At 35.8% G+C, this 26,891-nt stretch overlaps 4 protein-coding genes and 1 long non-coding RNA gene across 7 annotated transcripts; 3 read left to right on the forward strand and 2 right to left on the reverse strand.

Moving 5' to 3' along the window:
- Nucleotides 1–11: 11 nt before the first annotated feature.
- Nucleotides 12–3,690, reverse strand: LOC109504582 (putative gustatory receptor 28b). Its single transcript, XM_025307642.1, has 7 exons — nucleotides 3,636–3,690; nucleotides 2,280–2,627; nucleotides 1,488–1,884; nucleotides 1,036–1,239; nucleotides 595–657; nucleotides 420–509; nucleotides 12–346 (listed from the first exon to the last, which is right to left on the reverse strand). The coding sequence occupies exons 2-7, from the start codon at nucleotides 2,603–2,605 to the stop codon at nucleotides 218–220; spliced, it is 1,209 nt and encodes a 402-aa protein (XP_025163427.1). The 5' UTR covers nucleotides 2,606–2,627; nucleotides 3,636–3,690; the 3' UTR covers nucleotides 12–217.
- LOC112590610 (uncharacterized) lies at nucleotides 1,608–2,281 on the forward strand. The gene is made up of 3 exons (XR_003114338.1): nucleotides 1,608–1,661; nucleotides 1,826–1,954; nucleotides 2,240–2,281. It is a non-coding gene; the product is annotated as an uncharacterized LOC112590610 (long non-coding RNA).
- Brf (Brf RNA polymerase III subunit) lies at nucleotides 3,236–23,072 on the reverse strand. Its single transcript, XM_011154015.3, has 15 exons — nucleotides 22,824–23,072; nucleotides 22,257–22,470; nucleotides 22,086–22,170; nucleotides 21,862–21,998; nucleotides 21,520–21,624; nucleotides 8,106–8,255; nucleotides 7,610–7,703; nucleotides 7,393–7,525; nucleotides 7,171–7,267; nucleotides 6,838–6,990; nucleotides 6,664–6,749; nucleotides 5,856–6,084; nucleotides 5,540–5,723; nucleotides 5,261–5,466; nucleotides 3,236–3,782 (listed from the first exon to the last, which is right to left on the reverse strand). The coding sequence occupies exons 2-15, from the start codon at nucleotides 22,468–22,470 to the stop codon at nucleotides 3,646–3,648; spliced, it is 2,010 nt and encodes a 669-aa protein (XP_011152317.1). The 5' UTR covers nucleotides 22,824–23,072; the 3' UTR covers nucleotides 3,236–3,645.
- On the forward strand, nucleotides 9,822–19,159 carry lute (BTB/POZ domain containing protein 3 lute). Of its 2 annotated transcripts, none has more exons than XM_011154013.3 (7): nucleotides 9,822–10,383; nucleotides 13,730–14,011; nucleotides 14,084–14,231; nucleotides 14,406–14,622; nucleotides 16,392–16,578; nucleotides 16,718–16,896; nucleotides 17,094–18,914. In XM_011154013.3, the coding sequence occupies exons 1-7, from the start codon at nucleotides 10,122–10,124 to the stop codon at nucleotides 17,556–17,558; spliced, it is 1,740 nt and encodes a 579-aa protein (XP_011152315.2). In that variant the 5' UTR covers nucleotides 9,822–10,121; the 3' UTR covers nucleotides 17,559–18,914. The 2 variants fall into 2 exon arrangements, with proteins under 2 accessions (XP_011152315.2, XP_011152316.1); XM_011154014.3 differs by lacking the exon at nucleotides 9,822–10,383 and adding an exon at nucleotides 12,624–13,117 and having other exon boundaries at nucleotides 17,094–19,159.
- Nucleotides 23,073–23,413: 341 nt separating the features above from the next.
- On the forward strand, nucleotides 23,414–26,299 carry LOC105190967 (tubulin gamma-2 chain). Of its 2 annotated transcripts, XM_011154017.2 has the most exons (9): nucleotides 23,414–23,462; nucleotides 23,763–23,965; nucleotides 24,054–24,200; nucleotides 24,316–24,452; nucleotides 24,525–24,831; nucleotides 24,991–25,122; nucleotides 25,285–25,467; nucleotides 25,580–25,799; nucleotides 25,957–26,299. In XM_011154017.2, the coding sequence occupies exons 1-8, from the start codon at nucleotides 23,414–23,416 to the stop codon at nucleotides 25,781–25,783; spliced, it is 1,362 nt and encodes a 453-aa protein (XP_011152319.1). In that variant the 3' UTR covers nucleotides 25,784–25,799; nucleotides 25,957–26,299. The 2 variants fall into 2 exon arrangements, with proteins under 2 accessions (XP_011152319.1, XP_011152318.1); XM_011154016.2 differs by lacking the exon at nucleotides 25,957–26,299 and having other exon boundaries at nucleotides 25,580–25,847.
- The last annotated feature ends 592 nt before the right edge of the window (nucleotides 26,300–26,891 follow it).

Below are 26,891 nucleotides of genomic sequence, written 5' to 3' on the forward strand. Positions count from 1 at the left end.
ATAATTCGTCAATATAAAAAAACACGACTTGCAAATTTTATTTCCTCCAGAAGGTACACCAGATTACAGGAAATTGCCATATCGATCATATTGTATGATCGGCGGAGACACAAATCATATCACGGAATTGTCCACTAAAAATTAGAAAATTTTATTGATCGTGCGCCATGATTCTCACAATTAGATATGATAAATCATAAGACTAACCCTATCGAAATTATTCAGTAATATCAATACTTGTAGAATTATTCTCGGCGTAACTCCGCGTGGTGTTTGCGACGGTAAATTTCGCAGAAGCGTCTAATTGTATAACCATGACGAGATACGTTATTACTGCTCCAGCAATCTATAAAATGTATTAGAATATATTAGGCATCACGTATCATTATAATATCGAAGAAAAGCAGGGTTTTGCTTACGGAACACATAAGAGAAATATTTATTTCATATAACCCACAAGCGGTGAACACTAAATTTTCATGAACCATCTGAAGGGAAAAGTATACCACCTAAATAACAGAATGCACATAGAATAACAATTATTTTAAATATTTCTTCTGGTTAAAATTTCAATATACAAATATGTTTTCTTACCTCGGACCGCAAAGACTTATGTTCCAGGAAAGCATCATGCAAAATCTTTGCCATTCGCCTAGACTAAATATACAATGAGACGAAGTTTCAGTAAATATACAATGAGACGAAATTTTATTATATACCCAGACAGCATACGGATGTCCATTGGACGTCCGTTATATGTCCATTTTTTTTACTAAAGACGTCCATAGGACGTACGTTTGTCACAACTTGGGACATAGGATGTTCGATGGACGTACATCGGACGTCCTATAGGTCCGATGTTCAATAAGGACATCCTTGTTACGTCCAATTTATGTGCACGGACGTAAATCGGACATACGGACATAAATTGGACATGAAAGGTACATCCACTGGATGTCCGATGCTGTCTGAGTATATATATATATATATATATATATTCTAACATACACATACACATTTATCTAATATTCAAACCTCGTTTCTCGATCGCTGACAAATGTAGCTAATGTACAGAGATCGAAGAGCATGGAAAATTACGAAGATTATTTCGAAGGTAATCATGTGGCTCTTACCACTCTCCGTTTTCATGTTATAATACACATCGTGCAGGTAAAGAATTATTGCGTTTAAGGAAATGGCAGAAGCTATCAGAAGCTGCAAACTGAAATTTGCATTTACCTGTTGAACGGGAAGAATTGAAAATACTTTTAATAGCAAAATTTAATGAATTTTTAATGAAAGATAATTTGAGAATTATGCTGTTAAATTCTAATTTACTCTAGCTACGATATAATCGATTCTAGTTAACAGAAACTTTTTAAAAATGTCTTAAAGATGCCTTATTCTTTTAGATGTTTAAAAAAAAAACTTTTTTTTTTATTTATGCTATCCTGGATGATACATAAAATCGATTAATGTATAAATACCTTCGTTGCTAAAACGGACAAGGAGTGATGAAGATGCTGAATCGAACGAATCTTACTAATCACAAGGCCGTTGTGTTTGTTGTGCGCCTCTGTTGCTTTAAAGTCGATGTAAAAAACCGACAATTTTTCTTTCGAATGTTGTATCGCAATTTTGTTCAACTCGTAAAACCTCAGGTATATGTCATTCACGTAGTGAGAGAACAACCCGTCCATAATTAACAAATAGACTATAGTATACCAGCTATGAATAAAAAACCATATTAATGCGATTGAATTATACGTGATCATGTTGTAAGAAAACCTCATCGTTACAAGTAACGACATTATTATTATCACAGCATCCTGCAAGTACTTCGCGATAAAGATATCCTTGTCTGAGAACTGCGCGCCGTACGATCTGAAACGCCAAGCAACAAATTCAATATATGCAAAAAGTTGCTTATTACAGGATCAAGGTAAAAATAAAGGTAATTAATATTATCGATATCAATATACATAAATATTCTTCAAAAAGAATAAGACTTTAGCATTCATTCCCTCAGTTCTCAGTGTCCTTATTCAAGGAAGTTTTAAAATTTACATGAACAGTTAAAAATTTTAAAGCCTAGAGGGCCCACAAAATTCATTCTTTAATTTACTAAAATATTAATTAATAAGATATAATCACACAATACATGTCATTTTGAATAAGTCTAATATTTCGATAACAAAAAGAAGAAACGAACGCTGGGTATTTTTCTTCCAACATGCAGATATACAAAGGCTAACTACCCGAATAAATGAGAAGCTTACTCGAGTATAGAGTCTATAATAAGCATCTCCTGGCGGGGAAAAGCGAATTGCCTTGGACGGAATAGAGATGTGACCACCATTGTCAACACCAAGAGGACATACAGCATATACTGCAAAATCATCATGAACTTCCTGATAAGATGCTCCGCACAATAATCGGTGCAAACTTCACGCCAAGTCACATGGTTCAGAAAAACAAACAGCACTAGAAGGGTAAAACTGTATGATCTGCCCAAGTAACTTGACAGATTGATTCCAAAAAGACGTGAAATCTTCTCAAGAGATTGCCCCGTAGAAGGTAGAAGCTGCTTCCTCTTCAAACCCATCGTGTTGTATTTTTCCGATGATCTAGAAATTCATGAAAATGTCAATTAATTTGTGTATCTAACAACATAGTTAACAGCAATACTTACTTCAATATTATATTACCGAGACCGACAGTCGCGTTCGTCACATTGAACATTCACGTAACTGCGCGGCTGAACATCACACACACGGCCTGTGATTTTATCGTCGCTTTTAGTCTTTTAGCATTCTATCATTCTATCGATCGCCAGGGAAATAAAGCGTTTGCTATCATAAAGATGGAACTAATACGCATTGCTATTTACATCACCACGATAAGAATGTTCTTTCACAGTTAATGCACGTGACAGAGAGATATTGCATGATAAATTGAAAGACAGATATATACGCGCGAATATAATTGTATACTATTTCTAACAATACGTTTGTCCAGAGAAATAATACTGGTGATGAGATGCTGGGGAACGAGGATACAATAAAATATCGTACGACTAGGATGCCTAAGATAAATAATAAATGTTAAAACAATAAATTATCAACGATTGTTTCCATTGTAATATAACTTTGTTGATGCATACGTGAATTATTATTCTTTTCTTGAGTTTCGAAAAATTATACAATGCATTGGCCTCAATGGTAATACATAAATAAAAAATATTTACTGATATAAAAATTGTTTAAGTAGCGCATGATAGTGGTAACTGTAGTGATCATAATAGCGAAACATGACAACGATAAACCACAAATCATGAAAAAATAAATATCACAAAAATAATAATTAACTACCATAAAGACAAACATATTAATTTGGATCAATAAGTTAATATTCTTAACTTTCTTTTTCTTTCATGTAAGAATTCGCAGTTTCTTATGTAATACTACGTATGAAAAAATAAAAAAAATATGGACATCCACTAACTCATTTCTTTCCTTTCACTGCGGAAAAAACCTTATTTTCATACAATTATGAGAAAAAGAAAAGTTGGACCGCATTTTAAATACAACGCGTGTTTACGTACAGTAATAATACCAATAAATAATTAAACTAACGTATAACTATTTAATAGTCTTCGTCTTCTTCATATCCATAGCCGTCCTCGTCTTCGCCCTCGGACGTTGCATGACGTCCGAGCATTTGTCCAACGGACATCTCTGTAGCGTCCGCATCTTCATCGAGGTAATCATCAGTTTCGTCAACTGTAATGTAAGTTGAAAATTAATAACGATAGATAAAAATAAAATCGAATAGTCTATCTATTGATATACTAATTATCTAACTATATCTAATGATATACTAACGATATACAATATACAGTGTGTTAAGTAAGAGCGTGTACGGCATTACTCGTAGTCAGTAAGTTATACAAACCTAAATTTTTTTTATCAGGTTCAGAGAACCTCTGCCTTTGGCGCTTTGATGAAAAAATTTCAGTCTATGTATATCTTTTGTCAGAGAAACACAGAAACCGCGATGAGTGATGTGTACGCGAAACGTTTCGAAGCCGTGTTTCTTTGCACGCACTCAAAAGGGCCAAAAATGTCTTATGCAGTGGCGGCCACGTACATTAAAAAATCGAAAAAATCGCGTTTGTTGAGAAGTGGGTGAATCGATTTAAAGAGTCGAAAAATGTCGACGACCTTCCAGATCGTGGTTCAATAGGGAAAGTGACCAAAAGAAATGAAAAACAGATCGTGACATTCGCGGAATCCTGGCTTGTCCTTGCGTCAAGGGCAAGCGAAATTGAAGGAAAAAGGACTGGACGTATCGCACGTTACTGTTCGTAAACATTTGTGTGCAAATAATTTGAAATGGCGGAGTATTAAAGAAACCACTGCTGTCCGAAAAACACGCTGCCAAACGACTCGCCTGGGCCCAGAAAAACATTGATCGTGACTGGAGTAATGTAGTTTTTTTCTGATGAAGTTTCTGTTTGGGATTTTGTAATTATTCCACGAGCATGGTGTTCCTCCCCAAACCAGTTCGTCCAGCGCACCGTCAAACATTCAATCAAGGTGCATCTTTGGGGCTGCTTTTCAAAGAAGGGTTTCGGCGTTTTGTACCTCTTTACCGACAACCTCAATGTTCCTAAGATAATCCAAATTTACAAGAAAGCCTTGTTACCGACTGCCGAACGTCAATTCATCACAAAAGACAAAGAATGGATCTTGCAGGAAAACAATGATCCCAAATACCGGAGCCGACTCTGTACTGACTGGAAACGGGAAAATGGCATCATCACACTTGATTAGCCTTCACAATCGCCTGATGCTATTCCTATCGAAAATGTCTGGGCCTACATCAAGCAGAAGCTTCGAGGAAAACGTGTCTTCACTTTGAAGCAGCTCTCCTGAGAAATTCAACGCATTTGGAAGGCACTTCCCCTCAAATACACCGAAAATTTGGTGGATAGTATGCCTCGAAGATGCCAAGCGATTATCGATGCTGGTGGTGATTGGAATCGTTATTAACATAATTGCGCATTGCCTTGGAACATATCAAATTGTATGTGAAAAAAAAAGTTGTTGAATAAATTTTTTATGAATAACGCCGTACACGCTTTTACTTAACACACTGTACTATAATGTATATAAAGAACAAAAAAATATTTTTTGACAAAACTAGAAATTTTCTTTAACTTGTCTGTGCATAGAAATAGATAAAAGAGATTACTCACCGATATCAGATGTATCCATCACTGTGGATACATCCATTGAATTCTCCATTGGAGTGATTTCCTTCTCCATAGTTTCTTCATCTTCTTCCCGTTGTGGTGTTTCGTTCGTTTTCTTGGATTGCCGAGTGTTTTGTTTAACAGATGAAGATTTTCGTGATAACGAAACTGTTGCATTGTCAGGCTTCAACGAAGAATAGATTGACATTCTAAAAAGTGCAAAATAATTTTTATAATGTCTATCAATCGATTTAGCTGCTGTCGCACAATATATATATTTACGGTTTATTAAAAGTCCTCGAATCGTCCGATCCCAACGTGGTATTCGTCGCGGTAGAAGATAATTCTTGAGTGTTTTCTTGCTGGTTGCTAGAAGAATTTACAGCACTGTTTAGAATGTTCAGCGCTTCGTAATTAATTAAAGAACATATCTTTTTCTCTTGCAACATCTTTTCAATCGCTTCGCCTGAAAGAAGAAAGGACAAAGACAAAGTGAATGATAATTGATAATAATTGTACGAATTATTACATAATAAGAAACGAAAAAGAATAAAGGAAGAATGAAGAGTGAAAAAAATTAACAAAAAGATGAACTTACCAGCGGTATTCGCGGGCGTTTTATTCTTCTTAGTTCTTCTTCTTTTCTTCTCAGGTTTACCTTCCTCTGTCTCCTTTAAACGTTTCTCTTCCTTTTCCTTTTCTTTAACGAGATATTCAGCATTCACTTTTTTCCAAAGAGCAGATTTATAGTTTGATTCCTTTTCCGAAAGGATATAGCTGTCCAATTCCTCGTCGTCTATATCATTTATACTAATTTCCTCGCAATTCTAGCAACAAAAAGTATTTCTCGTTTATGTTAATATTATTTTCTCCGATTATTCAAATTCGAGCTAAGAAGAGCGGTAGCCAAAAACGTTAGAAGAATGTTTAGATGTCGTTGCATTTAAATTTACGTAACATGAGATGGTTTATATGGGAGAAACGTGCGTTTCTTCTATATAGACCGATCTTAGAAATAGATGTTTAGCATCCTAATACAATATTGCGTGGCGTGACAATCAATAGAAAGCGGCGAGCATGCGAGTCTGTTGAACGAGAAGACTGAAGAAACCTCGGAAAATTAGAAGAGGAAAATGAGAGGACTTAGCGAGACATGAAGAAGAGCGAATAGTGCGGAGACGAGCGTATCTTTCTTTACGGCGGGCGGTGTATAAATTAAACGGGCCGTGTAACTAGACGATTCTCGTTAACTGGTTTAGCAATAAGGAAAATTCAATTTTCGAAGATTCCGGCTCCTTTTTTGCCGATTCATCATTCGGCAAATTCGAAGCGCCCGCGAACGGACTTACTTTCATCCTGACAACACTCTAATACCAATATTATAAAAATAAAATATATATACTTACATCTTCAACATTATTGTTTAATTTTTCTTTGGCTACATTCACAGAATCATTAACGGGAAGCAATCCCATCGTCGCCAAATCAGGACCTGAATACACGAAGAGATTACGAATTTGCAAATTCGTATATTGAATAGAAATCAACGAAATATTATCATTTCCAACAAATATATTTACCAAGTCCGGTAATATCTGAACCCTTGTTTCCCATTTTAGAATCGTTGAACTCATCAGGATCATCCACATTATCATGGACATATTCGTTGATTATATCCAAATTGCTTTCTCGGATAAATCTATCTGCGTCTTCGTTTTCCATGTCACCAAACACTTGAGTAAAAATAAATATACGTAAAAATAAATATACTATAAGATATTGCTGTTATTATGTATTCAAGTATTTAATTAGTTAACATATCATTTAATTAAATATGTATTTTTTTTGCAGTTATCATTGTTCTCTTCTGTGTTTATTTGTTTAAACAATATATGCTACGAGAATGCATTTACCGTCTTTCCGTTTTTTCATTTTCCCCATTTTGTAATCTTCCAATTGTCTGTCAATTTCAGCTTGCAATTCGCTTATTTCCGCATCTATATTGTCCAGCTAAAAAGAATCAGATACTGTTGATGAGTCTTTTTCAGTTGCTATAGGACAGTGTAAAAGTACCTTCAATTTGATCGATTAACTACCAAGTGAAGTGAACTGTGATTCAAGGAAGAAGCATATACCTTTTGTAGACGTTCTCTATCTTTCTTACGCGCTGTTTTAAACGCTGGAGGATCCTGCTCCTCCTCCAAATCCACTGTCATAAACTCATCTAGTGTCAAAGCACTGGAGGGTGTATCACCAAATTCCATCAACCTACAACATATAAGGAAGTGCTTTGATTATCGTCATACACGCTCATGTATTATAAAAATTATACTTCTCAGAAATTAGTTTTACCTTTTACGTAAAGTGGATTCGTGAACTTTGACAATTTTGATTATGTCAGCGGGCGATCTGTTGAATTCGTGCAGTCGCGCAGCTATCAGTAGGGCTGCGTAAAAAGGACAGAGTGTGACAAGAGAGTTTTCATAAAAAACAAAAAAAGTAATTATGCAGTATGGGAGATGCACCTTCAATGAATTTAAATGACCTTCAATGAATTTAAATGACCTTCAATGAATTTAAATGACTCAATTTCAATGACTCCAAAATTGACGGTCATTGTTTATTACAAACGATGAATGCAAATTACGTTCATTTTGTTGAACTTCTTTTGTTAATAACTTTTTAACAAACAACGAGCGCCAGCTGCTTTTGCATTATTCAAAGCGATGACCTTAACAATATATGTCAAGGTCAAAGCCATTGAAGGTGCCCTTGAAGCCATCCCTTATACTGTATACTTACAAAAAAAAACAGGAAAAAAATAAGATTCGAAATGAAATTTTTTTACCCGCGCCACATAGGCCTGACGGCCTGCGGCCGCTGTGAATGCTATCCCTTTTCATTCTCTTCACCACCCTCTGAGCTGTCATGGATACCTCGTGAGTTTTCTCGCCGAAATCGAGCTTGTTCGCGAATCTCATGATGTACAAGCAAGGATCTGTATGAAACACACACAAGTAGAAACAAGTAGAAACGTACATTACAAACGACTCCGATTTACAGCCCGTCTCACAAGGAAGATAGGAAACGCGGAAATTCAAAAAATTCTGAAACTTTCTGTGGAAGTAAAGCAATTCATCCGTAATACAAAACTATTTTTTGTTCGTGCAGAATTCCAGTCTGAAGGGGTGAAAGCACCCTTTGAAAAAAAAAATCATTTTCATTTTTAGTGTATATCTTTTAATATACGAGGCATATGCAAAAATAGTTTATATGAAAGTTGTAAAATTGAAAAATTTTTGAAACTCCCTCCGCCCTTCTACAATTTTGCAAAATCTGAATACACAGTTGCAAAGAGTATGAAATACACTACAGCTTTCATATAAACTATTTTTGCATTTAAATCATTTTTGCATATGCTTCATACTTTAAAAGATATATGCTAAAAATGAAAATGGTTTTGTTTCCGAAGAGTGGTTTCATCCCCTCAGACTGGAATTCCACACGAACAAAAAATAGCTTTGCATTACGGATGAACTATTTTACTTCCACACAAAGTTTCAAATTTTTTTGAATTTCCGCGTTTCCTACCTGTCTTTGTCAGTAAATTTGAAGTCTCGCGCGCATTCCGCCCAGCCTCAATGGCCGCGTTCAGCAAAAAAAGCTGCTTACTAAGCGCTTAGTGATTATCACTTCTGATTGGTTCATTCCTCTGGATTTGTTAAAGATCTAAAACAATACTCCAATTATAGATCATAATCACTAAGCGCTTAGTAAGCAGCTTTTTCTGCTGAATACGGCCATTCAGCTCGATGCGTTATTCAAATTACCGCGCACTCATGCGCATGCGCGTTATCGACGTTGCCGCGTCGTTTCAACGGTTATAAGCGGTACGCACTGAGAAAGTGAGATAGAAAATATGACATAAGGTCAGTTCTTTTTCGCTGCACAGCTGCACTGGTGCAATAAGTTAGAGTAAAACAAATATATATTTGTCTGTACCTCTGACTTATTGCATCAGTGCAGCGAAAAAGAACAGGCCTATATATAGGATAGATGAGGTACTTTGAATGTTATGCGCATGCACTGGCATGCGTAGAGGCTAATTTAAAAAGCTGCGTTTAACAAGATTAATATTATGACAAGAAAAATGTGTAAATAAAAGAAAAATTGAATTTTTGAAGTATGTGCCGGTGTTTATAAAAATAACTTGAGTCACATTTCCTATTTTCCTAAGCGATCGTGTACTTAATCCCATTATTTGTTAGTAAATTTACCTGTGTAAAGAAATACTTTCAGCCTATTGCTTTTCTTCCACATAAATAGTAAGATTGAATTATTTTCATTTCCTTTTTTTATCACTTTTTATATAAGCCAATATATAACGTATTTAACTGATAAATTAGATAAATTAAACTAACGAAACTGGTTAGGTTAGGTTATATTAGTTCAACGAACGCGCGCATGCGCATTTACGTTGAAGTACACAGATTGTGAAAGTGAGAGGTTGATATACGTCTGCACTGTGATGTTTTCGCCAGCGTTTGAGCTCCTCCAGCAATATAGTAGTATTATATATATATGCGAATAAACGTGTGGGACGAGTACGCAGCAGCCATCGAGCGTTCTCGGAACTTGGCTCGTGTGAGTCGTCCCGAAAGAAAGTCACCAATTTGAATAAAAGCGCGCGAGAGCATGTGCGTCTGACAGTTGGCTGACCGCGTCGATCGCTCCTCCGGCCGGCCGCGCGTGTGCTCTCCTTCTTCCTCTTCCACCACCTCCTCGCCGCCTTTCTCCTCACCGTCAACGTCTATCGACCGACGCGGCGATAACGTCGGCGGCGCCCCTCAACCAGCGCCCGTGTATGGGGAAATGGCGGCTGCATAGCCGACGACGCACGGTCCTCGCCGTAGCCGTTTTGTGTGCCGCGTGCGCGACAACGACGACGACGACGACGACAACGACGACGATAAATAACGACAGGGAAACGGGGAAAAGCGAACGTGTCGGGCGAGCGTCGACGACGACGATGGCAATGTCGAATCTCTACTCGAAGATCTCCACCAAGCCGATGAAGCGCTTTCAGGACAACGTCGCGGTCAAGCAGACCAATGCCTGGGTGAACGGTGAGAAAAAGACAGATTAAATAGACAAAGACGGCCGGCCAGAGTCTCTCTCTTTTGTCCCATAAGCGAGCGAGCGGCCAAACAGGCGATCCGCTATTTATACTCGGACCTCGCGGCTTCCGCGGGAGGTGAAGGACCTCGGAGTCGCCGATCCCCGTCGCGATACCCGCACCGACCAGCCGGAAATCTATATTTTCCGGAAACGTGATTTCGCGGGCCGAGCCTTCGCCTATCCACTCGCCGTGAGAGGCAAAATCGTGGTCGTCGTATTTTTGAGTGACAACACGCGGACTCGCGTCCGTGCAAAAATAAGTTGCGTGACAATGCACCGCCGAGTCGAAGACCTACACGAGTGAAGATCGTATCGTACCGCCGTCGGTCGTACTGAACGATACCTCGATCGCGGATTTCGGAATTATGTCGTTTCAGGGAGCTGACGTTGCCGTCTGCCAGACGAGCGCGCGACGGATTTCAAACATTCTGTGCTATCTTGGTTTCGTCTTCTATCGCTGAACTTTTGTGATTGTACCAACTTGCATTGGATTTCTTTTCTTCTTTTCTCCAACAAGTCTCAAATATATTGTCTCTGTTGAATTTCGTCAAACGTACACTCTAGTTCAGCGATATAAAATAAACATCTTGCCCCCCCCCCGCCGCGCTTACTGAACTCTTAAATCCAGTTAGCGCGTGCTTCCGGATCTCGAGAAGATCGAGAAGCACAAACCAATCGGATCCGAGCTCGCTGAATGCTCACCGAGCGGTGAACGGTACGGCGAGATGAGAACTCATTGCAGAATTGTTATTCACAGTGTTATATCGATATTTATCAGACGTAACAGTGACGTTGGGATGATATGCTCTGTGTTCCTGAAGTCAGGAATTGAATGAGAGAGACGCATAAAGACGCATAGACACGAAGGCCATCACACACAAACGAACTTAAGCAGTAAGACGTAAGCAGTAAGCAAATTGACTAATCACAATCGAAATTTAAGGACACCATTTTAAAACTTAGGAGAATAATTGATTGTGATTGGTCAGTTTCTTTACTGCTTATGTTCATTTGTGTGTGATGGCCTTAACCTACGCACACGCATCACGATAATAAATAATTCGTGACCGAAGTCTCTCGTCTACAAACTTCCTCAAACTTCGACTGAGGCGAGAATTAGTCGCGTCCGACCATCGACTAGAGACATCCGGACGATTTCTCTCGTCGGGGATATTCATTCTAATCTGACTGCTTTGCCAACCGTAAGGGCCAGAGCACAGACTTCTGCATAACGCATAATACACAACTCATAAGAGAATCAACCAATCAGAGTTCTTCATTTCTGTCCTGAGGAGGGAAATGAAGAAAACTAATTGGTTTATTCTCTTATGTATTATGTGTTATGCAAAAGCCTGTGCTCTTGCCCTAAAGATTCTGTATTGATTTGCGCATTTGTTTATGTCGCATCCTCGTGCGAGCGAGCCGCGTCGTATGACGCGATTGCATTCGTCGTTGCGTCACGTGCGTCACGAAGTGCGAGCGGAGATACACGAGTGTAGCGCGAGTAAAGGTCAGTACACACAAGCGCATGCTCGGCCACGAAGTGTATTATGGGGTGCGTTCACGATACTCAACAGTTGCGCAACTGTTGAGTAATTCGTCAACGTTATTAGTCTGAATGTAAGGATCTAACAGTAAGGACCAATAGTCACTAATCGCTCACTGAGCGCTTTTCTCCGCTGAACGCACCTATAGGCATTTCTCTTGCTGGTGAAGCTGCGGCGCCTTAGCTCGTCATAATTGAGAGACATCGTTGATGCATTTATCGGTGTTATAACGTACGCGATGTAATCCTTATTATATATATCCTCTTACTATTATATTTATACTCTTATATTTATATACACTCTTATATTCCTGATAGAGACAATATAATAATGTTTTCCCCCTCGATCCTCCATTGCAATTGTGACGTCGGAAGAGATGTCACATATATTGTCACTTCAGCTGCTGCCATAACCGATCATTGCGCAAAAGTCTTTTGTTCGCCTCCGTGGCGATTGGATGTGGTTCCTTTAACTACGCATATTTTAGATCTTGGGGACTGCGTACGCGTTGGCCCTGTTTCTCTTTTACTTCCAAAATCGTTGTGATTGGCGTAGGAGAAGGAGTGTAATAACTCTGCTCAGAGCCATATATTGAATGAATGAATGAATAATCATTGCGCAAACGCGTCAGCGATGTCTCAATTGTGACAACTTGCTGCATTGCGATTTCATTAGGAAAAATGTGCGCAAACCGTGACCGAGTCACAATTGAGCGTGATGCAACGCGTCGGCGGTAGCTTCTTTTTATCGTTGAACGAAATATTGCCGAGAGCGGGGCACACTTTCCGCTGTGGAATTACGTTCAAATGTGTGAGAAGAATCATCGTGACTGACTATGTCGTCGATATGGTGTGAATAAGCCTTAACTTGCGAATCCCGGATTTTTTCGGCCAAATGTAGATAGAGACACGTACGCGATACGCACTGATGCGATGCCTGTGTATATTTCTACACACATGCACGCGCAATCTCGATTCGGTGAAATAGCGCTCCTCGCTACCGTTGGATACTCGCAACGATCACAGAAATACAACGATCGACGAAAGTTCAAACGTCAGGCGAGATCACGCGCGCTATGTTATCGGGACAGAAGAATCAAGCCGTTCCAAATACTGTGAAATAATGCACGACAAACGTAAATAATTATCAATACCGATAAATAATTATTCGCTTTAAGGATAATAGATCCTTCAGTTGAGTGATAATAGGCGCGTCAGACGATCGCATCGTTGATTTCAGTTCGCTGTGTGAATATCGGAATCACCTTCAAGTCAGACGTGCTTACATAACCTGTTATCTGTCCGTCTCATTCTTCTATTATAATTTCAGAATAAAAGAAATTATATTGATGTGCATTGTCAATGAAACAATTCTACCGTGCATTCATAACATACATATATCTGATGTGATGGAAAAATAATTCTGTGAATTAATTAGATTAAATAAAAGTAATGAGAAATGCTTTTCTCTCTCTCTCTCTCTCTCTCTCTCTGTCTCTCTCTCTCTCTCTCAACAAATCATTCTTATTAAATTTCATGCTGTTATGTGTGTGTGTGTGTGTGTGTATAGTGACATTCAACATAATTTTGAATAATATAAAACATTTGTAGAATGTTTGTATTATTTAGCATCACAGCCATTTTTCCTAAGATTTTGAATAATATCAAGTAGATTTTTATCATATTAAAACTTGAAAATACTCAGTATACTCGATATGCCTGACAATGACATTTTTTTTATTTTTTAGCGGAATCTCCAAGCAATGCATCAGATTCACCACCATCAGTAAGCCCACTTTCTTCATCCATTGTACTACAACGTGAAGGAATTGTAAGCCAACCACTGAGTGCTCCTGCATCGCCTCTGTCTTCCCTGACATCACCTGTAACCCAGTTAAACCTACCATCACCTGGGGATTGCACCCAGGATCCTAATTGGCAAGCGACAAAACCTACAGTTCGAGAACGGAATGCAGCCATGTTCAATAATCATCTTATGGCTGATATTATATTCATTGTTGGCAGTCCAGGTACTTGTACTATCTTACAGTCATTAATCATATGTATTGTCAGATGTACTGAATTTTGCATCTATACCATAGGTCATACACAAACCATACCAGCACATAAGTACGTCTTAGCCACTGGCAGCTCTGTATTTTATGCTATGTTCTACGGAGGATTACCAGAAAATAAGAGAGACATAGAAGTGCCTGATGTTGAACCAGCTGCATTTCTTGCGCTGTTGAGGTGAGCACAGTCAACTTGGAATAACTGAAGGAATATCAACCTAAATAAAATTTATATCACAACTATAAATGAACCTCTTTGTTTCAATGTTTGCTATTAGAAGAGAAAAAAGTAGCATCTTCTCAAAGTGAGAGTGTAGCTTTGTATTATTGAGCATAATACTTGCTTTTCAAGGTATATGTATTGCGATGAAGTGCAACTTGAAGCGGACACGGTTCTGGCAACATTATATGTCGCGAAGAAGTACATAGTTCCACACTTGGCGCGAGCGTGCGTCAATTACCTGGAGACGAGCCTGACTGCGAAGAACGCGTGCTTACTTCTGAGCCAGTCTCGTCTGTTTGAAGAGCCAAATCTTATGCAACGTTGCTGGGAGGTGATCGACGCACAAGTAAGTCAAACCCAAAGGGTGCTAAGAGCCATTACTTTGAACGACGGGAACTTGGACGGGACGCTCGAGGACGACTCGAGCCCCTCCAGCGACTCGATCGATCGCGCTTTGAGTTTGCATTCTTGTGAAAACGCCTATGACAAATTCGAAAGTTTGCGGTACCGGCGCGCGTGTAGAAGCGCGGGACTGAGCGACGGTGATAGCTGTGAGGCATTCAAGAGCGGACTGTCGATAGTGCCGTACTGCTTGAGTCTTTCGGAGAATGACTGTTGCGCGGACGACCTCGCGGACGAGCGCTTGTCTTTCTCGCTTTTCCGTACGCGAAGTGAGCCTTACTTTCCGGACAATAAATTGGACGTCGAGGTTACGCAGAACATCACGTATCAGGACAGCTTGACGGACGAATACGAGTGCGGTAAAGTCAATCGCAGCGATGTCTCTAGGATAACGACCAATACCAATCGAATAGTCAGCTAAGTGAGAACAGACGGAAAATCGAGGATTTTCCTGTATAATTGTATCGAATATCAAACACACGTGGCTGCGGATTGTGTGTTCATTGAGAAGGGACATCGTTTCGATTCTTCTCTCATAGCCAGACAACTCGCATTGCACAACAATGTTATTTGCCATAGATCGTTCTCTTGTACTTGAGAAACATCTGTATTTAACGTTCATCGCGTTTGCGGGGCATTTAGATATACATATAGATTATATAGATACATACATATATAAACGTACATATGTAGGGTGTCCCGAAAGTCGCACACTTCCTCCCGACGATGAGAGATGTTAACTTCTTAACATTTGTGTTCAGACGCGGTTTTAGAGAAAGTGCACGACTTTATGGCATGCCCAATATTTTAAGCTCCTCTCGAATAAAATACCTGGTAAAAGACTTTTAAGAGAAGCAATATTTATAAAGATACGTACAAAACCGTGAAAAGGTTGTTAATTACAATATTATTTAACCAATTGTGCTTATTACTGTCGTTAATTGACGATCGTGTTCTTAATATATTCCTTTTAATCGCGATGTGTTTTAGTGTCGATATTAAGAACTCGCACACTAATGTAATTATATATAGTGTATTCTAATGTTGAAATGGTATATCTTTTAATTTAGGAGACGGATTGCAAACTTTTTTACACGTACATGTATTATTTATTTATATTTTATCAATCATATATCAAGCACAGTTTCGTATGAAACTTTGTATTAAGTGTAATAATTAAATAAGGTCAGACAATTTCAATAAAATTGGTCGTTTTTTCAATGAACTGTGAGAACTGTTATGTATTTTATGTACGACTAAATCGGTTTTGTAGCAATATACGTACGATTCCCTATTACGTAAATATAAAGTTATATGTAATAAATAGATTTCGAGAATTATTTTTCACTTTTATGTCAAATTTTTGATCGTTTTCTTTTTCATAAATCAGACTTTTAGCGTTTTATTGCAGTTATCTCCGTAATAATTTACTACATGGTATTCATAAAAAATCACCATTCATTTTACAGATATTAAATAAATTTTCGCATACGTTTGCGTCTATGAAAGACACAGTTTTGTGTATCATTCTAGAATTGTATCTGAATTATATATAGATACACGTAATTTTCATTAAGGAGAAATTCACGAGTTGCGTTTTGTTTTAGGATAAATTTTAAATCATAAAGCAAAATGAAAAGTCAACGGAACGATAATATTAATAACAGCGATGTATGAGATTAGCTTCGACATTAAATGGCAACTATTGTACAGGCAGAAATGGCACTAAGATCCGATGGTTTTGTGGACATTGACATTCATACGCTCGAATCAGTCTTATCTCGAGAGACGTTAAACTGCAAAGAGATACATATATGGGATGCTGCGTTACGATGGGCTTCCGCAGAGTGCATCCGGCAAGACCTTGAGCCAACCCCCGCCAATCAAAGGCAATTGTTAGGTGAGGTCAATGCTAATGTTTTTTTCTTTATCTCGGAATAAAAACTTCCCTGCTGTGCGCGCGTCAGGATTTATGTATAAGACTGATGTAACAGACTGTACCACCCTTCCAAAATATGCAATGTATATTTCTCTTCCAGGATCCGCCTTATATTTAATTAGACTCCCCGCTATGAATCTGGAGGAATTCGCAAACAGCGCAGCGCAGACGGGCATTCTAACACATCAAGAGACAATCGACGTGTTTCTACACTTCACAGCCAGCAACAAACCACTACTCTGTTTCCCCACCAAACCACGCCAAGGATTGAAAACTCAAGTGAGTGCAGCGTATTATGCGAATAATTCTAGCTATACTGTTGCTAGAAGAGGATGATGTATTTTTTTGAAGAAGATAAATAAATTCCGCGAGTACCCGTTGTATTTGATAAAGATAATATCAACCGTTAGCTCAATATGAGAAATATTGCTTCACATGTAAATGTTGGGCTAATAAAAAGTTGATTTCATTTACAGGTGTGCCATAGATTCCAGTCCTGCGCATATAGATCGAATCAATGGCGGTACAGGGGTCGTTGCGACTCGATCCAGTTCAGCGTCGACAAAAGGATATTCGTGGTGGGTTTCGGATTATACGGAAGCTCGTCCGGTGCTGCGGATTACAACGTTAAGATAGAGCTCAAGAGGCTCGGGAATGTCCTCGCGGAGAACAATACAAAATTCTTTTCCGATGGTTCGAGCAACACGTTCCACGTTTACTTCGAGAATCCGATACAGATTGAGCCGGAGTGTTCGTATACGGCAAGTGCGATATTGGACGGCGGGGAGTTGAGTTTCTTCGGTCAAGAAGGCATGTCGGAGGCGACGGTCGGCAGCGTGAACTTTCAGTTTCAGTGCAGTTCCGAGAGCACCAACGGCACCGGTGTTCAAGGCGGACAGATTCCCGAATTGATTTTCTACGGACCGCCGTCCGACGACTGACGGAAGACCACGACGGAGCTTATGGTCTAATAATCGCGTGGCTCGTAACGAAAAGTAATATTTGAGTGGCTCGCTACGCAAATCAAGTCTGCTGCCAAATTCTCCGACGGAAAAGCGTGTATTCGATAGGTGCACTCTAACGATCTGGTTATTCGAATTTCACATCCCAAACGAGGATTTCACGACATCCGGTAAAAACGACACCACGGAATAAATGGAGCAAGTATTGCGTGTAATATTTTGGGAGATGCAAGTGTTATCGAGTCTACGTTACATAGCGTTACAGTTATCCTGTATTGTAGATATGTACTATTAACTTAAGACGACGGCGTTTCAGCAGAATTAATGTTTTTAATATTAGGGCTTTTAAGTCACCTCCCATATGTCCCTATTAACTGATTCGTTCATGAAGCAGAATTATTTGTTGACATTTATATTTTATGGGATGTATTTCTCAGATCGAAGCATATAGTGCCGGAAGTTAGTGTTTCAATCCAAAGGACAATACCAAATTTTAATAAGAATGTGCAATGTGTTATCATACGCGACTTGTTCCAAAATTATATTTTCGTAGGAGGTGAAAATATACAGTATTACATATATATATACCCTATTGTATAGTATTATGCAATTTACAAAAACAATTAGTAGACAAGTTTAAGGCTACACTGTTCCTTCGCTGTGATCATTTTGAATTATGATATCAGAAACGAGGAAATACACTGAAGATTTTTGCAAGATATGTTAAATTGAATATATTTATTAAACTATACAACTATTCACTTGAAACAATTCGAGCCCATTTTAATCATAAAAAATTAATATGACATCAGAAAAGATAATAAGTTGCATATCTTAAAGATAGATCGCGTGTTATGCTAATTTTATAGTAATTTATTATAAAAAGATGTTGAGAAAAAGACAGTATTTGAAATTATTTTACAAATCTTTTATATATCCATGATATATATCTTTTCATTTAAGCATATTTTGCAAGAATTTTAAGCGTGTATTTTCTTGCTCCTGACTTTATTACTCACAAATTGCATGGCGAAGAATCAGGAGCCTTAAAGCTTGATTCGTACTAGTTTAAAATTGTTAATAAATCTCAAGGTTTTTGACTGCCATCGACATCGTATTTGTATGAATGAATTTTTAGTTGCAATTTCGAGGAAAATTCTGAAACGCCTTAATATAACACTGTTAACAATCTCGTTCGTGAAATTATGTGAACATTTTTGGGAAAGAGTGCATCTATATTTTTCTATGCATACTTAATGATGCATACTCTTATTAATTTGTGTGACAGATCTAATTTCTTCTCTGATATTAAATAAAGAGAAATGGCTGTTCAAAAATGTAAATATTTGAAATAAGAATGTGATGTAAAGAGAAAAAAGATTATGCATAATATCATATTGTGACAAATAAAATAAAGCAATGAACACACTAAAAGGGCCAATTTAAAGTAATTATTACTAGACAGTATACAAAATAGTTTCTCTGTATTACAACATAATAAAGAATTTTTCTTATCTAGTAATTTTTACTCGTTTTTACGCACAAAAACGAGTCTGTAAAAAATTTACAAGAGTTGTTTTATGATTAATAATACATAAGTTACAAAAATGATATTTGAGTAACTGCAAAATATTTTATTTTATGATAAAATACTTATAAAGAGTTGGGCCTTCTAGTGTAAAAAATATAAAAAGAATTCACAAAGAAGCTATAAATGCTTCATATTAAGTATATAACTATATGTAGTTATATAAGATTATTTAACCACATCATGGAGATATGAATTGTTTACTTTAAATGCGATCAATATGGCGAATTTAACATTCTGAGGCTTAGCATTCTTTTGAGAGAATATCAATTACAGAAATTGTATCTGTATAATTGACTTTTTTATTTTTGCAGTATTTATTTCAGTACTGCTACATTTATTGTGCTGAACAGTACAAGTTAGTCAAAATATACCGCAAATGATAAAAAAAAAATGAAATATATTAGAATGTCGTCAACCTCAGAAAGTTATATGTGAATATCAATTTACTAACTACTCTACAGTCTATTAGATTATAATTTATATCTCTTCCATTTTCCATATCTAGTTCTCTAGAAGAATATTATTAATATTCTGTAGAATATTATTAAACTGTGTATTATACTGAGTATTATACTGCCAAGTAATGTAGCTGGAAAATTTTTGTATTTTTTTTTTTTAATTGCGGGATTAATTGTAAAATTTTATAAAATACGGAATATCTCTTTTAACGGTATCATATATATGCATATTATATATAAATTACTATACATATATATATATGTATATATAGCAATTTATTACTATAACTCATAATTATATTTTAATTGTTTTTTAGACGAATTTAGAGTCGACTTTTTTCGATGGGAAAATCAATTCTGGTCAATCCATCGAAAAATATGTTATCCAAGAAACAATGAGATAGTTGCGAAATACTTTGTATACAAATAAGGTGCGCATATATGAGAAATCTGAAAAGTACAAGATATTGCTCTTTCGCGCTATTATTTTTTCAAATAATATTTACATTTCTCTATGATAAAAAATATAATTTTATTTCTAGGAGCATAAGACAATCTAGTATGCTAAACACAGGTCGAAAATGTTGAAGTATAAAAAATATAGAAATTTACTCTCTCCCTCCCTCCCTTACTCTGTAGAGTTTTTTAATTTATAAAAAATGTTTGATTATTTTCTATTAAAAATTTCATAACTTTTTTAAGTCTTTATATGCAAATAATAGTTTTTATTACAAGTCATTTTATCCAAATATAATACTATAGTTACTCTTTTTATATAATTTTATAGTTTATATTTGCTTATAAGAAAATAATAATCTACAATTCTCAATAGAGTTTTAAACGTTACGTATATTATATATTATATTGAGCAAGATAAAAAGGCAAATGTGTATACTATCTCATTTTAATATTAAAGATATATATTATATATGATAAAAAACCTCCTTTCCCCACATATATATCAGGAGGCACCAAAGTTTATCTCGTGAAATAGTTGACATTAGAACGTGTAGAAAAATGTAATACTAATAGCAATATCTTATATAAATGATGCCTTTGCACACAAATCATATAAAAGGTATATTTCAACCACAAACAGGATAGATTCTACATAAAAATATAAATAAAATAGTTTTAGTAAATATGTGTTCTCAAGTGCTTAGTTTCTGAGATATCTCAATTACAAAAATAATACATATATATATATATATATATAACTTCCCATTTCTTTTCTTTCATTAGATCGGGTTTTACAAATAAGTAATTCTAGTAACTATTGTTCTATACTGTTATAAAAACTGTTCAAACTTTCTGTTATATCTGAAAGCTCCTTGAAAGTGTATCTAATGCATATAAGCAACTTGCGTTAACTTAGTAAGATCGAAAAATGTTTGTAACTCTAAATGGATTGATTTTTCAACCTATGTTTGCTAAGCCTTTTTTACTCAGTATGAGTACTATCCTGTAAGAGTTTGAAACCTTTTTTTGAACATCCTGTACATGTATGTATATCTTTATACACACACACACACATACACACTTGGTTAATGCTAGTAGAAAAAAAAAATAAATTTTCGAAGCTATGCTTCTCTAACCAATTGAAAATTTGCGTCTTACTGATTAAAAAATAAAAATATCGCATTCATTTATTAGCTTTTATCTTCTCAAATAATAAAACAGACTTAATTTATTCCTTGACAAATAATATTTTTATATTCAGTTTCAGTTAATTGTATTATTATATTATAATTCAGTTAATTGTATTATTATATTATAAATAATAAAAATGTAATTAATTCTTAGTATGTTTGAAGAAAGTATTTCTATTGTTCTAGCAGAATGCCTGTGAATTAAGTATATCATGCAACTGTGTGACATGCAAGTTGCTTACCTATCGAAGGTATATTGATGTGAAGAGCTTTTGCAAATTTTACGTACGTCCGTCCCAGTTCATGAACACAGATTTGAAGAACGTCGCTGATGTCAATAAGCATATCTGAATATGAGCAGTTAAGGATTTATGACTGACACTTGTTTTTTATCATTGTATGAGTTGTATATATGACACACATTCACACATACACACATACATACATACAAAATAATAAATAATCTAATAATAATCTATTATTTTAATGAAAAATTGTGTGTGCAAACAAAAAAATTATTTAAACAAATCCTAATTAATATCCATTAATTATTAGATATTAATGATGTCTAATACAAAGGATACGTGAAGTTCTTTCTGTACGACAAGTAATATATACACAAGCAGCTTGGTTGTGAGCTTGCTTTCTACCACGTGTCAAACGATAACTCAGAGCCATTTTGTAGAAGCCCATAGCTGTCTCAACACAATGATTATTTAACCTACAACAAACATTTAAAAAATATTACTATATAACAAAATTTCTCTTTGATTATGGATATACTCAAGAAAGGAAAAAAGTTACATACCTTAGTTGTGCACAAAGATGTGTTATACCTTTTCGAGCATTTTGTAAAGTAATTCCTCTGGATTCTTTTCCATTGACATGATAAGCTAAGAGGATAAACAATATATTATGTATTGTACCTTTTAAAGAATAGAATATATTTGTCAAAACCATATTAATTAAATATATATACCTGCACCAAAGCCAGTAGCACCACCTGTGCTGTCACTAGCAACAAACTGACCAAGAACCATCATATGACCTGATGGTGATTCCTCAAAAGTTGTTTCGCTAACAATAAGTTGATCTTCCAATACAAAACCACAGTTTGTACAAACTGCATCTCCACGTGCTGGATCAGTATCAATACTAGTGGACCCGCAATTACGACACTTGCTTCCAGACATCTATTACAATGATATGTGTATGAAAGATTTTTTGATTATGAAGAAATATTATTTATATATATTAGGGACAAATATTCGTATTAATATTAAAAATAAAGGATACTGACAGAAATATCATTTGTTTTTATATGTAATGATGTTATATGATATTGACATATTATCATATATATAAAATATTCTTAAATTTTATATCCCATTAATTAATTCATGCATTTTGTCAAAATATATGAAGCAAATTAATTGCAATGTAAAATTTAAAATTATCAAGATTATAACTAGATTAACTATTGACAATGACAACAGGTAATGCGTTTATAGAAACTAATAAACAAATATTATTTTACATTATTTACCTTTGTAGCTGTGTATAAACAAAAATATAATGTCAAAACGTTAATGCCTGTTTGTCAGATTTCACGAAAGATCAGGGATATTAAATCTTGATTAAATAACGTGTAATGCAATCACATTGAGATTTTTTGATACGTGCGATTAAGGATTTTTTTTTTCTTTTATCGCAAACATGAAAGTACACGAAATAACGCACAGGGCATGCACACTTGCGGAACAAATGCGCGAAATCCGCAAAACCGATTAATTGACAGTGCTGCTACAAGTGATTGAAATTGGTGTCATTGTAATGTGAGACTCATCGGTAAAGTAACGCTCCTGTAATCTACTATACCGTTAGACATAGCAGCTAAGTAAATAGTATTCTATCATATGCCAGCGGAGCAGCATATCGTAAGATGGTATTCTTCATGTGGCCTCTCCCCGATATTACCGATATAATGCAACATCTCTGAATTGTAAACACAAATCATGTTCTCCACTCGTCCCGCTCGTCCGGTGTATTGAAATGTTAGTCGTATGTTTCCTCGTACACAATTAAAGCGAAATATTAAATTTCTCGACATAAAGCGATTTGTTTGAAACGTCAAACATGCCGTGCGAAATGATAACTCTGCAGCTTGGCCAATGCGGCAATCAAAGTAAGTAATTGTTATGCACGTTTTCTTTTCATCAAGAATATAATTCTTCTTTTAATTTAGTAAATTTTGTAATTTACAAGCTCATTGCCAATGACAATAAGAATAACGTCACTCTGGTGACTGATTATTTTTTGCATTTTTTAAATTTTACCCATCTAGTGGAGTTAAGTCCACAAGCATATATGATTCAATATATTTATATCACATATCTATGAGTTCAACATGACATTGCAAAGTCATATATAAACTCAAAATATTTAATCATGACTTCAGTTAAAACTGCATTATTTCCATTTCTAGTTGGATTTGAATTTTGGAAAAGGCTATGTGCAGAACATGGTATCAGTCCGGAAGGAATTTTAGAAGATTATGCAACAGAAGGGACTGATAGAAAGGATGTATTTTTTTATCAATCAGATGATGAACACTATATACCACGAGCTGTCTTACTGGATTTGGAACCTAGAGTAATCCATACCATCATGAATTCTCCATATTCAAAGGTATTATATATCATTATTGTGTAACAGCATATCATTTATACTATAATTTTTATATGAGAATAAAAAATATTTGATTATTTGTTGCAAGCTATACAATCCTGAAAATATTTATTTGTCAAAACATGGCGGTGGTGCTGGTAATAACTGGGCATCAGGATATCATCAGGGTGAAAAATTACAGGAAGAAATCTTTGATATATTAGATAGAGAAGCTGATGGCAGTGATAGCTTGGAGGTAACTTCTATTGGTCTTTAATTAATTTTATCCTCATATTTTGTCATCTATTACTAATTTTAACATTGTACATATAAAGCAAGCAAACTGTTATTGATTTCTTTGAGTTTTTTAGGGTTTTGTTTTGTGCCATTCTATAGCAGGTGGTACTGGTTCTGGCATGGGATCCTTTATGTTAGAATCTTTAGCCGATAGATTTCCTAAAAAATTAATCGAGACATACAGTGTTTTTCCAAATCAAGATGAAATTAGGTAAATATTTACTCAATTTAAAATCTTTTATGTTACATATATATATATATATATATTATATTATTGTTACAGCGATGTTGTTGTACAGCCGTACAATTCGTTATTAACATTAAAAAGGCTGACTCAATGCGCCGATTGTGTGGTGGTTTTGGACAATACTGCTTTGAACAGGATTGCCTCCGATAGATTACATATTCAGAACCCTAGCTTCACACAAATTAATAAGCTTGTCTCGACAATAATGTCTGTCAGTACTACTACTCTAAGATATCCCTCGTATATGAATAACGATTTGGTTGGTTTGATTGCACCACTTATACCAACTCCTCGTTTACATTTCTTGATGACTGGTTACACGCCACTTACAACGGATCAAGAGGTAATTAATTCAACAACTTAATATAATTGAACACAAATGTAGGATGTATAAAAGTATATTTGTTGATGTATTTTTAAACCTGATTAATATACTCTTATTCTGCATTTATGTAAATGATGAATATAACTGATATCTGATGATGAATTTCACCTAATACAGGGTGCATCCGTGAGGAAAACATCTGTTCTGGATGTGATGCGACGATTATTACAGCCGAAGAATATGATGGTTTCTACAGCATTAGATAGAAACACATCTCATTGCTACATATCTATCTTGAACATAATACAGGTAATTTTTTACGAATACTGCACGCTTTTATAAGCCTAGCTTATAGCAAGAAACTTTGAAATATAATTTTTTTTAGAATTCATATTTACTCAAAAACATCAAATCATAGATTACATAATAAGTATAAAATATTAACAACTATTAACAATATTTTTATAATAGGGTGAAGTTGATCCGACGCAAGTGCACAAATCTTTACAAAGAATTAGAGAGCGGAAACTCGCACAATTTATCCCTTGGGGTCCAGCCAGTATACAAGTAGCTCTCTCAAGGAAATCGCCTTACATACAGAGCACGCATCGTGTGTCTGGTTTAATGTTAGCCAATCATACTAACATATCGTCGGTACGCGTTAATTACTTAACTATTCAGTCATAAAAATTTGGTATAAAAATATGTCGCGACATAATACATTTAGAACGCGATATTTAATATTAAATGCGACAAAACGTTTCAGCTGTTTGACAGAGCTTTGCAACAGTATGATAAACTGCGTAAACGTGAGGCATTCTTGGAACAATTTCGCAAGGAAAAAATGTTTGAGGATAATCTTGACGAGTTGGACAATTCACGAGAAGTCGTAGAATATTTAGTAAAAGAATACCAGGCGGCGACTCGGGAAGATTATCTTAGTTGGAATCCAAGCAAGATAGATACATAAAATATCTAAAAAATATGTAGGTATTTTCATATTTAGATCGGACTAAAATTATTATTATAAAACATTCCAGTGATGTAATATTACTTGTGGAAAATTCCTCAAATTTTATTACAATCTTTTGTAGTATTCCAATTCCACTCCTTATCGTAATTTCCTATATATTTGTTATGCAGGTAACAAGAAATCATATTTTCTAAAATCTCACACTACAATATCCGGAAAGAAAATGTCTAATGGAACATGAGGAAATTAATGCCCTAAACCAGAGCTCGGCAAACTTTACTACTTTCGGTCGATTTTCAGAAGCTACGTCTTCTATCTCCCCTTACCGCGCGGCGGATCCAGCAACCAACGGCCGCTGCTCGCGGCCTCAAGACCGTTGAAATCATAAGGCGCATCTATGTGGTTTAGAAAAAAAACGCGTCGGTAATAGTACCTCATGGGTGACGAGGAAACCTATTATGTTACCTTCTAATTATAAAAATATAAGAAAAAATATATATATACACTTACATATATAAATATATATATAAATATATATATATATATATACTTATACAAATATATATATATATATATATATATATATATATATACTTATACAAGTATATATTTGTACATATTTGTACGAAATATTATACATATAGTTGTATCGATACATTTATTTTTCAGCCTTTGAGATACATTAAAGGAGCGCGTTGTCAACGTTAACACGTTATTCTATCGTTCTTTATCGCTTATTACATGCACAAGGATTGAATGACGCGTTAGCGCTGATCGACGTTCTCCTCGAACGCATCTTTAGTAGGCACCACATAGATGCGCCTTATAATCTCAATGGTCCTGAGATCGCGAGCCGCGACCGTCAGTTGCTGGATTCGCCGCGCGGTAAGGGGAGATAGAAGGCATAGCTTTCGAAAATCGGCCGAAAGTTGTAAACTTTGCCGAGCTCTGCCCCTAAACTTACAGAGTTCTCATTTGATGTGGCAATATGGGATGTGACGCGCAAGAACTTAAACAGTAAAAGTTGTGCAATAAGCAAATTGATCAATCACAGATCATTGATTGGCCAATTTATTTACTATTCAAATTTTACTGCTTATGTGAT

This window comes from Harpegnathos saltator, unplaced genomic scaffold (genome assembly GCF_003227715.2).
Source record: "Harpegnathos saltator strain DR-91 unplaced genomic scaffold, Hsal_v8.6 scaffold93, whole genome shotgun sequence".
NCBI classification, from domain to species: domain Eukaryota; kingdom Metazoa; phylum Arthropoda; class Insecta; order Hymenoptera; family Formicidae; genus Harpegnathos; species Harpegnathos saltator.

Bases quoted from the DNA above. Each gene is read 5' to 3' on its own strand.
- LOC109504582 (XM_025307642.1), bottom strand. From the start codon at position 2,605: ATGGGTTTGAAGAGGAAGCAGCTTCTACCTTCTACGGGGCAATCTCTT. The intron at 510-594 runs GTAAGAAAACAT...TCTGTTATTTAG, and splicing joins ATAAGTCTTTGCGGTCCGAG to GTGGTATACTTTTCCCTTCA. The intron at 347-419 runs GTAAGCAAAACC...TACATTTTATAG, and splicing joins ATATTTCTCTTATGTGTTCC to ATTGCTGGAGCAGTAATAAC.
- lute (XM_011154013.3), top strand. From the start codon at position 10,122: ATGGGGAAATGGCGGCTGCATAGCCGACGACGCACGGTCCTCGCCGTA. The intron at 14,012-14,083 runs GTACTTGTACTA...TCTATACCATAG, and splicing joins ATTCATTGTTGGCAGTCCAG to GTCATACACAAACCATACCA. The intron at 14,623-16,391 runs GTAAGTCAAACC...ACTATTGTACAG, and splicing joins GGGAGGTGATCGACGCACAA to GCAGAAATGGCACTAAGATC.
- LOC105190967 (XM_011154017.2), top strand. From the start codon at position 23,414: ATGCCGTGCGAAATGATAACTCTGCAGCTTGGCCAATGCGGCAATCAA. The intron at 23,463-23,762 runs GTAAGTAATTGT...TTCCATTTCTAG, and splicing joins TGGCCAATGCGGCAATCAAA to TTGGATTTGAATTTTGGAAA. The intron at 25,123-25,284 runs GTAATTTTTTAC...TTTTTATAATAG, and splicing joins CTATCTTGAACATAATACAG to GGTGAAGTTGATCCGACGCA.
- Brf (XM_011154015.3), bottom strand. From the start codon at position 22,470: ATGTCTGGAAGCAAGTGTCGTAATTGCGGGTCCACTAGTATTGATACT. The intron at 7,704-8,105 runs GTAAAAAAATTT...CTTTTTACGCAG, and splicing joins GTCAGGCCTATGTGGCGCGG to CCCTACTGATAGCTGCGCGA. The intron at 6,085-6,663 runs GTAAGTATATAT...TTTTGTTGCTAG, and splicing joins TAAACAATAATGTTGAAGAT to AATTGCGAGGAAATTAGTAT.